At 39.7% G+C, this 13,279-nt stretch overlaps 1 protein-coding gene across 9 annotated transcripts in view; it reads right to left on the bottom strand.

Moving 5' to 3' along the window:
- The window catches only part of cacna1da (calcium voltage-gated channel subunit alpha1 Da), a 91,170-nt gene that overhangs the window by 34,887 nt on the left and 43,004 nt on the right, over positions 1–13,279 (bottom strand). For 5 of the 9 annotated variants that reach the window (XM_088090769.1, XM_088090768.1, XM_088090773.1 and 2 more), the window contains exons 10-22: positions 12,111–12,185; positions 10,080–10,167; positions 9,735–9,761; positions 9,043–9,203; positions 7,830–8,055; positions 7,516–7,723; positions 6,515–6,635; positions 6,314–6,401; positions 6,195–6,225; positions 5,943–6,097; positions 5,243–5,372; positions 1,494–1,553; positions 76–182 (exon numbers count right to left, since the gene is read on the bottom strand). In XM_088090769.1, coding sequence (XP_087946895.1) covers positions 76–182; positions 1,494–1,553; positions 5,243–5,372; positions 5,943–6,097; positions 6,195–6,225; positions 6,314–6,401; positions 6,515–6,635; positions 7,516–7,723; positions 7,830–8,055; positions 9,043–9,203; positions 9,735–9,761; positions 10,080–10,167; positions 12,111–12,185 — 1,477 coding nt within the window. Of the gene's footprint in view, positions 1–75; positions 183–1,493; positions 1,554–1,631; positions 1,692–5,242; positions 5,373–5,942; positions 6,098–6,194; positions 6,226–6,313; positions 6,402–6,514; positions 6,636–7,515; positions 7,724–7,829; positions 8,056–9,042; positions 9,204–9,734; positions 9,762–10,079; positions 10,168–12,110; positions 12,186–13,279 lie in introns of all 9 variants that reach the window. The other 4 variants (XM_088090779.1, XM_088090771.1, XM_088090782.1 and 1 more) reach the window with 3 other exon arrangements.

Raw genomic sequence — 13,279 nt, 5'->3', positions numbered from 1 at the left:
AAACACCATTGCTCCTGTGGCAAAGAACTGTGCAACAATCAGGAGGTGAATATGTCAGTGTTTGTTCGTACTTACTGAATGCCAAAGGAGACCAGAGAAACTCCCACCACCAACAGGTCCAGGAGGTTGAAGTAATTCCTACAGAATGCCCCTTTATGGAGAAAGGCTCCGTATGTGGTCATCTGAGGACACGACAGAGGAAGTTAGAGGAGCAAATGACGAAGAAAAAAACACATATTTCATCCAGCACACACTAAAACACACACAAACACAGAGTTACACTTTATAGGACGTAGACACACAAACAAACAGTACGAACATGTTAAAAAACAATCTGTATGCTCACATACATCACCCTCCACCTTGCACACGCGCACACGTCTCCACACTCTTTTAGATCACTCTGATTCGGGGTGGCGAGCTCAGAGCAGTGAAACAGGAGGCTAGATCTACCGTCGCCACCCCCACAGCCCTTAACTACATGAATGTAGTAGTAAGTCATTCATTTCACAATCCACTATGGGATGAGGCAATAAAACATGCATTTTGTTGCCATGCCGTCAGGGATATTTACCACCCGCAAGAGCTCTAGTTATAGTGATTGGAAAGTAGAAATGGCCTTACTGTCACATTCATGTGGACCGTCGTCTTAAAGCACATTCCGTTATGTTCTTTAATAGTTCAGAAAAAGGGGAAGCAGCTCCCAATTAAAACTTCAGAGTTCAGCAGGCATAGAAGAAAAACCAGCCAAAAAAACTCCTCGTCAAATAATAAAAGTAAAGGATTAATTTTCCGAGTGCATGTAAATGTGGAGCCTTGCAGAGAGACGGAGAAAGGACAACGCTAACTGGGAGCACTGGAGAATTTGAAATAAGACAGCGATGGACTTGGCCATTTTTTTTGCCCAAATGGCTGCGACTCCACATTTCTATGCACTCAGTCAGGGAAAGCAGACTGAACCATGCTCGGCAGGAACATGGTTGGTTGTGCCCCCTCTTTTATGGGTAATCTGAAGAGCAGTCAGTACGAGAGGCATGGAGTCAGCTTTGACTGGAGTTGACTTCGAACACTTCCCCGAAGATGACCTCAAACTCAACTTCAGCCAACGCCTTAACGATGTCTGAACAGCCCATTAAAAATGTGTTGCATCGCACAAAGGGGTTGCATCATGTTTTACATATCTGCATCATCAAAATCATCTCAGCCGATGACTGCCCGAATGACGTGACACCCATGTGAGTATGTAATGTAATGTAGATGTGATGTTTCCTTCCCCCAACATGAGTTCTTTCATTAGTGTGTTTTGAACAAATCTTGTGTTTGTGTAAGTGTGTGCAGAGTAACAACTCCAATATTTTTTTTTTTTTAAAAGAGGTGCCGTGAAGAAAAAAGTAAATAAGAGAAAGGAAACAAACAAGCCAGGTTGTACTGAGTGGCAGGTGACACACAAGGAGAGAATGCAGCAAGGCTCTCGTTGTCATTTAAGGGGTTACCTTCAATATGATCTCAAATGTAAACATACTAGTGAAGACATAATCTGCATAGCCTAGGACCTGGAAGGCAACGAGACGTTTGGAGTGTTATTGGGGTGTGGTTAGTCACAGCACGGACAGGGGACACATGGCATTTACCTTCAATACGATCTCAACAGTAAAGATAGCCGTGAAAGCATAGTCAAAGTAACCAAGTATCTGCAAAAAGCAACGTACATGTTTAACAAAGACAGGTCATCGTGCAGCTTCATACAGTGTATGTGAACAAGATAAATGGAAAAAAACAAACATTTGAAGCATTTTCTGGAAAGAGTTTGTTAGGCACACAGTACATTCATTACTCGCAAAAAAATATCCAGTGACTAGATCATAATGTGCGAAGTGAATATTATTATTATCGTCATCATAAATAACCATAGTAACATCAGTGATCATAGTGCAGGACTGTACCAGTGTTTTTGCCTGTTTTAGCTTATAAAATATAAATTGCATATCTTTAACATTATTGTCAGCTAAAGATTACCGTAAGTTCAGACCTTTAAGGGAACAAGGGAGGTTCATTTAAATTCCTGGATTTCAGAAACCCAACACTTGCTTAACATAAAGTACATCACTGTGAAACAACATTGAGTTAAACTGATCTTTTCAATGCGACTTTTGTCATCTGATCATGCCAGGATGTGTTAACTGTCAGGTCTGTATGCTCTGAGATTTTGCATAGTGATCCAGTCATCCAGATCACATGCTGAAGTGGCCTGGCTCACATTTACCGTTTCCTCACACTAATGTGCTGAGTTGACTTGACTTGGTCTGCCCAGCATGGATTTGTATCTCCATAACAACAAGGCTACCTACTTCAAGGTGTGTCTTTAACTGATGAGAGCAGTCATTTTGAATTTGGGGGTGTTTTTTTCTTTTTTTATATTTTGAAGTTTGTAGGTGTTTTTTATTTTTTTTTTATTTTGACTTTTTTGGATAGTTCCTTCTTTTTTTGAAAATTTGGAGTTTTTTAAGGTGCTTTTGTAAAAACATTTTTAGCATAATTTTAAGTGTTTTGGATGTTTTTATTTTAAAGATTTATCTGCATTGGGTATTTTTACTTTTAATACTTTAAGTACATTTTTCTGATAGTACCTGCTTACTTTTACTTAAGTATTATTTTCAATGCATGACTTTTACTCACAGCATAGTATTTTCCCAGGTTGGTATTCGTATTTTTCTTTAAGTAAAGGATCTAGTAAAGTAAAGGATATCTTCCACCACTGTCCATTACACAGCAGGCCAGTAAGACAAGTTTATGAGTTGAAGGGGGGTCTTTAGGGGTTGGCTGTGGTCAGCAAGACGTCACACTACGCACTTGAAGGCGGTCGGGCCTACTTTTGGGCCTACTGCGGAGATGTTCTGCACTGCATGATTTGACTTAGTGCGTCCAAAAGCACTATTGGAAACCCCCCACTTGAGCTAGGATCTCACTGAGGTGTGGACAGCATAAATGCACAATCCAGACAAGTTATCCAACATAGGAACATGGGAGTCTCTCTTGCGAAAGGGAGCAAAGGGAAGAGCAGGGCTGGAGCACAGCTGAGGCCCACCGTCGTATCCCCCTGTGGTCCAACACCACTGTGCACCACTAGCTGCGTTAATCACTCGCCTCTGCTGCTCTCTCCTCAACAAAGCACATCTGGTAAAGGGCCTTTCTATTGCTACAAAACAAATAAAATATAAAGAAGAGGAATTCTCTCTCTTGCACTAGGTTTTCTGTAATCCAGTTATTACCAGTTTTTGACTTGGAAGATCTGTATAATCTCAATATTCATAATGTCCACAATGAATCTGTTAAATATGCACCTTTGCCACATAATTTAAACAAAGCACTTGGCCTACCTGTTAGCAGTGCACTCAAGACCATATCCTACTGGAGACATAATCACTTAAAAGATGGATACTGAGTACTCACTTTCTTACTACGACTGTACTTTTTAAACAGAAAACACACGTTTTGTACTCACTGTTCATGGACAAGGAGCAGGTAATACACCTGCGTGGAAACATAATCGAACTGATCAGGCAAGTCACACTGAATGACAAGTTTGGACACATGTATGCGGACACAGCCGAGTCCCGATCTGGCACGTCGGATCACAAGAGTCAGATTGAAAAGACAAGTGGAGCCACAGCCTTTGTTTTGTACAAAATGCGTCCTCTGTGAGTTTACACAGGCGACATTTGTAAAAGTCCTCCTCTGTGGTGCATTTAAGGACATTCTGACATCTGTGATGTGTGAGCTGCATTGCATTCATAAACCATGTTGTTGTTAAAACAATTACAAGAGACAAACAACAATGTCAAAAAGATAATGTTAGTCTCTTGGATTTAAAAGATTGCTGTTGAGCACCTAAACCTCTAAATCATGAAATTTGGAATAGACCAGCATGTGCAGGGTTGCAAGATGTCGGCATTAAATTTGGATAGCCCATATTTTCAAACATTTATCCCGTCTTTTTCCTGGCAATTACACTGTATGTACTGTTTTGGAAAATAAACTTTGAGTCATCTTTTTGAAATGTGTTGTCAAGGACAAGATAAATGACGAAGATGTACAAGGAAAATCTGTTTCTCGTATTTCTCTTTCCTCCGTTTTGCCCTCTCTGCAGCGTAAAGGAGGCCCAATGAGTGCAGCTCGAGCCTCTCTGCAGAGAAATGACAAAATCTTTGATTTATGGGCAGATGAGTTCTGACTCACAGACAAAATAGATAAATGTCTCTTTCATGTCGATTAAATAATACTTTTTTTTCTGATGATACCTTTCTGAAAATAAGACAAATGCATCCTTTGTTTGTTGCTTCACTTATTATGAAAAATGCTTTAAATCTTCCTAAAATAATAGTGCTGTTAAGAACAAATCTCATTAAGTTGCTTTTGTCCTGCATATCAAAGAGCTCTAATTGCATTACTGAAACAAAAGCAGGACTGCTGCCTCAAAAGAAATAAATAAATAAACTTAGAATATTTTTAATGACTAATTTCCCTGATACTTTAACACAAGTTTTATCTTTAACTAGACTAAAAAGACACTAAGAAAACAGTCAAAATTATGCACAATTTAATGTTTAAAATTAGACACTGTCCAAAAAAATATTGTGTACATCATAAAACCGATTTGAAATTGTTAATTAGATTTTTGAACTATATTTTAAATGCCACTGAAATGTGTGGCACCTTGCAGTGTGCATTACAAATATTGAAAATTATCCTACAAAACACAGCAGCAACTCAGTAAATAAAAGTTAAAAAAGTAACATTTACCCAAAAAAATATTCTTTAGGAAAATAAATCTTCAGGAAACATATCTGATTATTACAACAGCCTTCTCATTGGGTAAACACAATGGCATAGGTAATTATTTAAATAATGAGTTTAATCGACGAGTATTCCTGGTGCTGATTAGCAAAGGAAGCAATGTTTAAACAACTAGTCGACTAATGGCGCACATCCCCAGCATTAACTCACGTGGTGTTTCCTTTGTAATGGTAAAATTATTGTAGTGTATGCAAGTTATAATAAATGAGCTAAAACATGCAAAACCACCAGTGTGGTTAATGAATTATGACGACTGCATCTCAAAATGCTGATCTAAAATCACAGCCAGGAAACTGATATATTTATGATGTCACTTCACCTGCTTGTCTTTGCTATAAAGCCTGTTAAAATCAATAAACACAATTCTGTCGAAGGTTTGTGGACTTACAATATTGCGAGCTGAGAAGTTTCGGATGGGATCCTCAGCAGCGAGTGAGACGGAGCTGAGCATGATGAACACCAAGATGAGGTTGGTGAATATGTGGTGGTTGATAAGTTTGTGGCAAAACACACGAACCCTGGAGAACAAAGGAAATACAACGCAGCCAGAGAATCAACAACACATCACAGCTGGAGTTCATCTCCTATACTACTACTGCCACTAATAATAATAATAATACATGTTATTTATAGAGTGCTTTTCACATATTCAAAGACACTGTCCAAAAGTCAAAAAAGATAATACAATAGAGTACACTGAAATACACAATAAAATACACATTAAAATTCACACTCCTCAAAGTTTGCACTCAGCTTTTTAATGTATTACTCTTACTTGACTTATTCTATTACTGATTTTGAATTAATATATTATTTCTATCTATCTATCTATTTATCTTTGTGTGTGTGTGTGTGTGTGTGTGTGTGTGTAGATAGAAGAATAGATATAGATACATAGAGAGAGATAGATTGACCTGTAAATTTAATATGTGTATGTAATGAATGACTGTACGTAATGAATTTTTGTTTTGTTTTGTTTTGTGAACTGCTTTGGCAATAACATTTTTGTTCATGCTAATAAAGCCATTTGAATTTGAAAGTGTGATATGGGCATGCTAGTTTTTATGTGTCTGTGCGAGAGTTCGTACGGGTTTGTGGTGCTGAAGATGAAGAAGGCGCTTCCCTCTGGGATTGGTGTGATCTTCTCCTTCTTCACCAGCTCAGAGATGACCGGCCGAGGCCCCGATGGAACTTCTGGATCCTCCTCCTCCGCCGCAGTGTCATCATTGTCCTCTTCTTCGTCCTTACACACAAAAGGAAAGTTTGAAAAGTGTGTCAGTACGTTTAACTCCTCAAACTGTGACGATAAGTTTGCTGCATGATTCAGAAAGTAAAGATACCTTCTCATCTTTGTCATCGTCCTTTTTGTCCCTGAAACGAACACAGATATTGTTATGAACGACAGAGCTTGAGCATGATATTTGTCACAGAGAGACAGTTTAAGACATCCTGCTGTCACCCTTTCTTGTCTCCTTCGTCCGTGTTGAGAGACTCTGCATCTGCCAAGTTGTCCACAGCGATAGCCAAGAAGACATTCAGGAGAATATCTGAGCAAAGTGTTTGGTAAAGGAAAACTCTCTCTGTAGAAGATTATATCTTATGCACACATCAAATGGTGAATGTTGGTTAAGTGTGTTTGTATGAGTGTATGTCAGGATACAGTTTCCACAGATGAAGAGGATGATGAAGTAAAAGCACACGATCATCCCAGAAGAGGAAGGGCCTCCATACGCCATGATCCCATCATACATAACAGCGTTCCAGTCTTCTCCGGTCAGGATCTAAAAACGGTATCATATTTATTTTGTGGGAGATGCATCAACAGTATCATGCAGCAATTATAGTTTTAAACATTTCTCAACCCCCCGTCCCCAAAGAGAGGCCACAATAAACCTGTTAGGGCTACTAAGACTGTGCAGAGAAAAAGGGGATGCATGTCCATGCTGAGATATGGCCAAAAGATTTTATTTTTTGCTTTTTTTTAAATGGGAAACATTTTTTTTGAAAAATATTTCATGAAATAATTTATCTTCTAGTTCTCCAAATTTTCCAAATCAAGTACTTATTTTCAAGGACCAGGTTAAAAAATTACAATATTCAATATATTCCAAAACTTAAATGTCTGAGTGCCACATTCAAGTATTTAAAAATATCATGCACATTTTAAAATAATAAAACAAAAAAGTAACAAAAAGGCAAATGTAGGTTTGATTAACCACATTTTGTATTCAGTAATCTTATTTTTAATGCAACTCAAATGTGTAAAGGGGTACTTCGCTGACAAATATTTCAAAAGGGGTTCAATCCACTGTACTCAGCGGTACATTTGACAATGAACAATCAACTTGTTGGTGCTCTCTGGTGGACAAACTATGTAATAGTGACACTATTTGTCAATGACCTCAAACTTCGTGGAATTTCTGCACCAGCACTATCTGGCATAGCTCTATCACTCTTCTCTTTAGACTTCGACAGTCCGTGAAACCTCTTACCATAATTATTTCTATAACTGTTTGCGTGTACAATTGTACAACAGCTTTTTCATATTTTTATGTGCATGCATTTTTCACCAAATGCATAGATGGACAGACGCTCATAGTTTGCTGTTCAGATGGGAGTGACTGTGGTGAGCAGGTGTGTCATAATCTGACCAGTAATTACCTGAAACACAGTGAGAAGGGCTTGGGGGAAGTTGTCGAAGGTACTCCTCTTGGTCTGGGTCTCATCAAAGTTGAACTTTCCACCAAACACCTGCATACCCAGCAGGGAGAAGATGATGATGAAGAGGAAGAGCAGCAGCAGCAGGGAAGCGATGGACTTCATGGAGTTGAGCAGAGACGCCACCAGGTTACTCAGAGACTGCCAGTGACTGTAAAGCAAGGTGGAGCAGCGGAAAGGAGGAGAGACCGTGACAAACTGAACACCACGCATACACTAGACACACACGAACAACCACAGCATGATGGAAGTCGTACCGCGTGACCTTGAAGATCCTCAGCAGGCGGACGCAGCGGAACACAGAGATACCGAGAGGGGACATGATTTCCAGCTCGACTAGAATGGTTTCAGTGATTCCTCCACACACCACAAAGCAGTCAAAACGGTTGAACAATGACACAAAATAGGCCTGTAGCCCGAGACTGTACATCTTCACCAACATTTCACACGTGAACAGGGCGAGCAGCACCTTGTTGGCCACATCTGGGGAAAAAACAAAAACAAACAAAATATAAGAAATAAAAAAAAATAAAGCAATAAATGAGAGAGACGCAGGGTTTTAGGGTCATGGATTAGGATGTAGTTTTTCTACCAATGAATTACGCAGCAAAACATTTTCTACCATTAAAACACCCTCTGGCATGGCTGCACAAAATATAATAGCTGCACAAAACAAATATTCATGGTAATTTATCAGATTTTTTATCAAATTTAATATATCTATATATACATGCATACATACACACACGTATATATATATATATATATATATATATATATATATATATATATATATAAATATTCACCTTAAATTCTTCTTATTATTATTATTATTATTAGAATTATTGTCAAAATTATTATTGTTATGACAAACGGGCACACTGCAGGAGCACAGGCACTCCTCTTTTTTGCCCAATTAGCCAATTAAACTACCAAAAATATCAAAAGTTACGACGGTCACAGGCAACAGAGCACACTCCTCAAAAGACGTCACCCCCATTATAAATGTAGGTCCTCCTCAGCTCATTGTTGAAATCTCTGCCTAGTTTCATTGAAATGCAAGATATCTTAGAACTAACTAAACAAAATAGACAAATAAGGTAATAACAACATGGATCAAAAGTTTCTCCTTTTTTCTAAAAGCACATTCTGCCGGCTTAACAATATTAAAATATTTGCAGCTGGAAAAATGAAGCAGTGAGATAACACAATCAGCACTTTCTCAATCTTATATTGTGACACAGTTCATTTCATTTTCACTGGGTATCTACACTTTGCAGGCTCACAAAGAGGCCTATCTGTGACAACCAATCATATCTGTTAAAATAATGCATTATACCTAGTAACAGGGTCAACCACGCCTTCTCACTAAGATAAAAGTTTCTGTCCCTTCCTTGTTCAGTATACTATTAATATACTAATTTGGACTAATTAAATAAGACATGATGTGTACTGCAGTGATGTTCATACCCTGCACTTGTGTCAGCCACATAGGCTGGTTGTAATGCTCTGATGATATGGTGAGAGTGTTGAGAAACACCAGGATGATGACCAGCCAATAGAAAGGCACCGATTTCACTGCCAACCGGCACTTCCTGCGACAGAACCTGTTCCAGCGGCGCCAGCGCCGACTGCAGGAGGAGAAAGTAACGTCAGAACGAAGAATGATACTCGCATGACTTTGCTAAAGAATTCATTTATAAGAATAAAGGATCTGATCACATTAGAACAGTTTCTAAACAACAGAATAAACACATCACCTCAGTGTTTTTTAAGGAGTTTGTTTCCACTAATAACAAGAATGCAGAGGAGTGAGGGGGAAGAGCCACAGGGGAACTGCGTCGATATATTTTTTGCAAGTCATACTGTACAGTAAATGAGCTGAAAAATACTGCGTAAGACTATTCTCTAAAAATACCTTATGGTACATGCTGACTTTCTAAAGTCTGTTGATTTATCATCCCACAGTAAAGTCTCATTAAAATACAGTAAAATGAAAGCCAAGCACTTACAAATAAAAATCTGTATAATCAAATGCTGTGAACAAACCCCTATAGTACCCGCTACATGCAGCATGCAGACGCACGCACACACGCACGCACGCACGCACGCACGCACACACACGCGCACACACACACACACACACACACACAGATACTGACCTGAACTTTGACTTTGAAATTTTTTGACTGAAAGAGAGAACAATTTGTCAAAGTTTATAAATGCAGGTTGTTGCAGTATTTTGAACATTGATGGGTTAGTTGGGTTTATTGAAAACATATAAAGTGTCTTTGTGTTAAAGTCAACAATATTACAAGGTAGGAAGATAATATAAACATTAAGTCAGTTTTTCTTTTGAACATTTTCCTTTTTAACATGAGGGACTGATGTTTTTTTAAATCTCTGTAGCCACGGTTAACCAGAGGGGACAGGAATCTGATATATTATAATTCAAAGCAACAACTGTGGTCTTGCTTTTGAAAAAGTTTGTTGTGCGAAGTTCTCACCACAGAGGTCCACAGCATGGTGTCTTTTCATCCTCCCCGTTTTGATTCTCGGTGTTCACAGATTCTGTTTCGCTGGCTGGCACGCTCGCTGCAGCAGCAAATAAAGCAGACATTTAAAAAGAAAATACAGATACGTGCTTCACAGTGGCAGAGGAATCTTCACAGATAGACACAGTGCAGTGCATCCCAGGGGAGGAAGTATTAAAAGAAATAAAACAGGAGCTGCTTTCCTCACATCACGCTTTTCTGACAGAAAGAAACATACAGTACAAATCAGCAAATTTAAAAAGTGTTATACTTAAAAAACTAAATGCATCACGGTTATTTGATAGTAATTTAAAAAAAAATAAAACAATTATTGTATTTTTCATATCGTTGCAGCTCCAAAACTTTTGACCTCACAGAGAGGAAGGAGCTAAGCGCTGTGGCTGTGCATCACTGTCATCATTAGTATCATTTACCAAGTGCTGAAAGGGAGCTGACATGGGACAGGCGAGTGGACAGCTGCTCTGCGAGGGCTGACTGATGCAGACAATGAGGGAGCAGAGGGGAAGAGGGGAGCAGGCCGAGGAGGACAGAGCTCTTAAAGCTGTCTCTGAAATGCTACACTCAAAGTACTGCCAGCGCTGCGGAAAGACTTTCTGCGCAGACAGATGATGATTAACTGTGCGAAAACGTCTCAGTGCTTTAACTCGTATGAGGGAGCGTGGTGTGTGTGCCGCTGCTTAGCTTATGTAGACGTGTTGGCTTTGATTCCTGAGTGGTCGGACAGCTCTCAGCTCTGAAAATAGTGCTGACTGCTGGAGTAGTGATCTGGGTTTAGCCCTGTTTCCTATATTCATACTGAGCCGCTGCTTTTGAAATGGGACATGACAGGGAAACGGGGCGTGCCTGCTATCAAACGCAGCCGTATTTCTACTCCACATCAGACTCATTTAATGAGTAAAATATGGGCTTTTTTAATTTAGAGACCTTTCAAAAGAGAACAAAACTGAGAGGAAAAAAGGAGAGAACAAAAGCTGAAAAAGGCTGTGATGCTCAGACACGACGGGTTTAACACAATAGTAAAGCACAAAGTGATGAGGTATTACATTAGGCTGCACATCAACACACACACAGACTCACTCAGCCGTCACTTAGGATGCGTCTTAATGGGATTTTAGGACTACTGCTGCTTACCTGCTTGATTAATTTAAGTTTTTGTGAAGAACAGATCAATGGTTCCTCACTGATAGATGTTTTGATGGAACAACTTGGATCAAAAGCTAACAGCACGTATGGTTGTCTTTGCAATTATTACTTATTATTATATTATTATTATATAATGATTTACTTGGAAGAGAATATTTTCACTACTTAAGTAAAGGATCTGAATACTTCTTGCACCACTGGGTATAGATAGAAATAGATTATATTTGGCTTTAAGTTATCCATTTTGTGACCACAATCACAGCAGGAAAATTGGTAATCTTGGTAAATAAAAAACAAAACAAACAACAACCACTTTTTGTGCCATTATCCCAGCTGTAGAAGCAGCAGAATCTCACTTTTCGGGCCTAACGAGCTGCTAGAAAGACAGCAATCGATTGCTAAAAAACACCCGTTAGAGATTGCTGTGTTCTCGCCGGCTTTATCAACCGTATTATCAAATGTAGGGATCTGCAGTGGTATGCAGCTTGGCAGGTGTCTTGCCATTTTCACCATCATTTTCTCATTGTTGCTGAAATGTACAATGCCAATATTTTCGTCTGGCGACTCGGCTGTTTTTGGAACGTTCCTGATAACAAATAGTTGTAATGTAATGCCAATGAAGTTAACTAAGCTCTTAAAAAGCAACAACTCCTAACAGTTCAGGTCTGATTATTGAGCACTGACTAATATGAGCATCACACGCACTCACGCACGCACGCACGCACGCACGCACGCACGCACGCACGCACGCACGCACGCACGCGCACACACACACACACACACACACACACACACACACACACGAGCAAGAGAAGACTGGAGGGAAACCACAGGATTTACCATGAGTGTCGGACGACTGGCTGAACCACCCAAACCTTCCTTTCTTCTTCTCAGTAAGGTCAGCCAGAGTCACCCCTTCATGTGTAATGCATGCAAGCCCATGCATTCAGACACAACGGCACAGCAGAGGGACATGGAGGGGGCGAGAATGGGCTGCTATCAAAATGGGTCAGAGCAGACAAGCACCACATGGACAACAACAGTATTCAAAATATCAATATCCAACAATGACAAGAGCAGCAGGAGCCACATGGGGGCTGCAGACACTGAGGAGGGCAGAAGAACAACACGGAGAGCTGTTAGTCACTGGAAGCGCCTGCGGGTGACGGGGCCCTGCACTAACATTTTACAGTGCAAATTAAAGCATTTGCATGTTAACGTGGCAGCAGGGGCTCATGTATCGTCGACAGACACCGAAAGCTGGGATGGATGTTGAAGAAAAGCAGCATGGACCTGCCTCCTCGTCACACAGATCCTCCACAGCTTTAACCAAACATCTAACTTGATGAGAGGAAAAGACAGGTGGGAGAGGCGACAGTAAATGAACAGAGTACATTGAAAATGAGGGGAGATCGTTATGAGCAGACAGAGTGTAAAAAAAAACCTCAAACTATAAGGTGAATCAGTTGCAGTTTCTCTGTTCTGCATCATGTGTGCTGCTTATATAAAGAGGATTTGGATTAAGAGTTTTTCTACTGCTCAAGAAATATCATTTTCCCCCGTTTCCCTTCTCAGATAACTGTAGTGGTACTCACAGCGTGTCCCACTTCCATCAGTGACATACATCGAGTGGTAAGATAAGAACAGTCTGTACAGCTCTGCTTCAAACACCTGTCATATGGTCACACCAAAACACCTCACGAGAAAGGCTCTTCGTCAGTGCATGCCTCTATGTTTTGTACAGTGAGGGTTGTATCTATGCCAGGATGTCTACAGGTATCCGGCATTTAAACTGAATGCATCTTAGGACCTTTCCAAGAAAATGTAAGACTTATTTTAGGACAAATCATCTTTTCTTATTCCAGCCTTTGAGGTAATAAAGGTAAAGGTAAAGGTAAAGGTAAAGGTAAAGGTAGGTAGTACTGAGTTTTGCCAGCATTTAAGGGCAAGTTTAAGGTAAAAATGTTTTAAGCTCTGTAACATCAAAAATATGGAAATTCAAGCAGAAG

The sequence above is a fragment of the Plectropomus leopardus genome, chromosome 2 (genome assembly GCF_026936395.1).
Source record: "Plectropomus leopardus strain MGB_pleo_1.0 chromosome 2, ASM2693639v1, whole genome shotgun sequence".
Classification (NCBI taxonomy): Eukaryota; Metazoa; Chordata; class Actinopteri; order Perciformes; family Serranidae; genus Plectropomus; species Plectropomus leopardus.
This window is presented reverse-complemented; position numbering and strand designations above follow the sequence as displayed.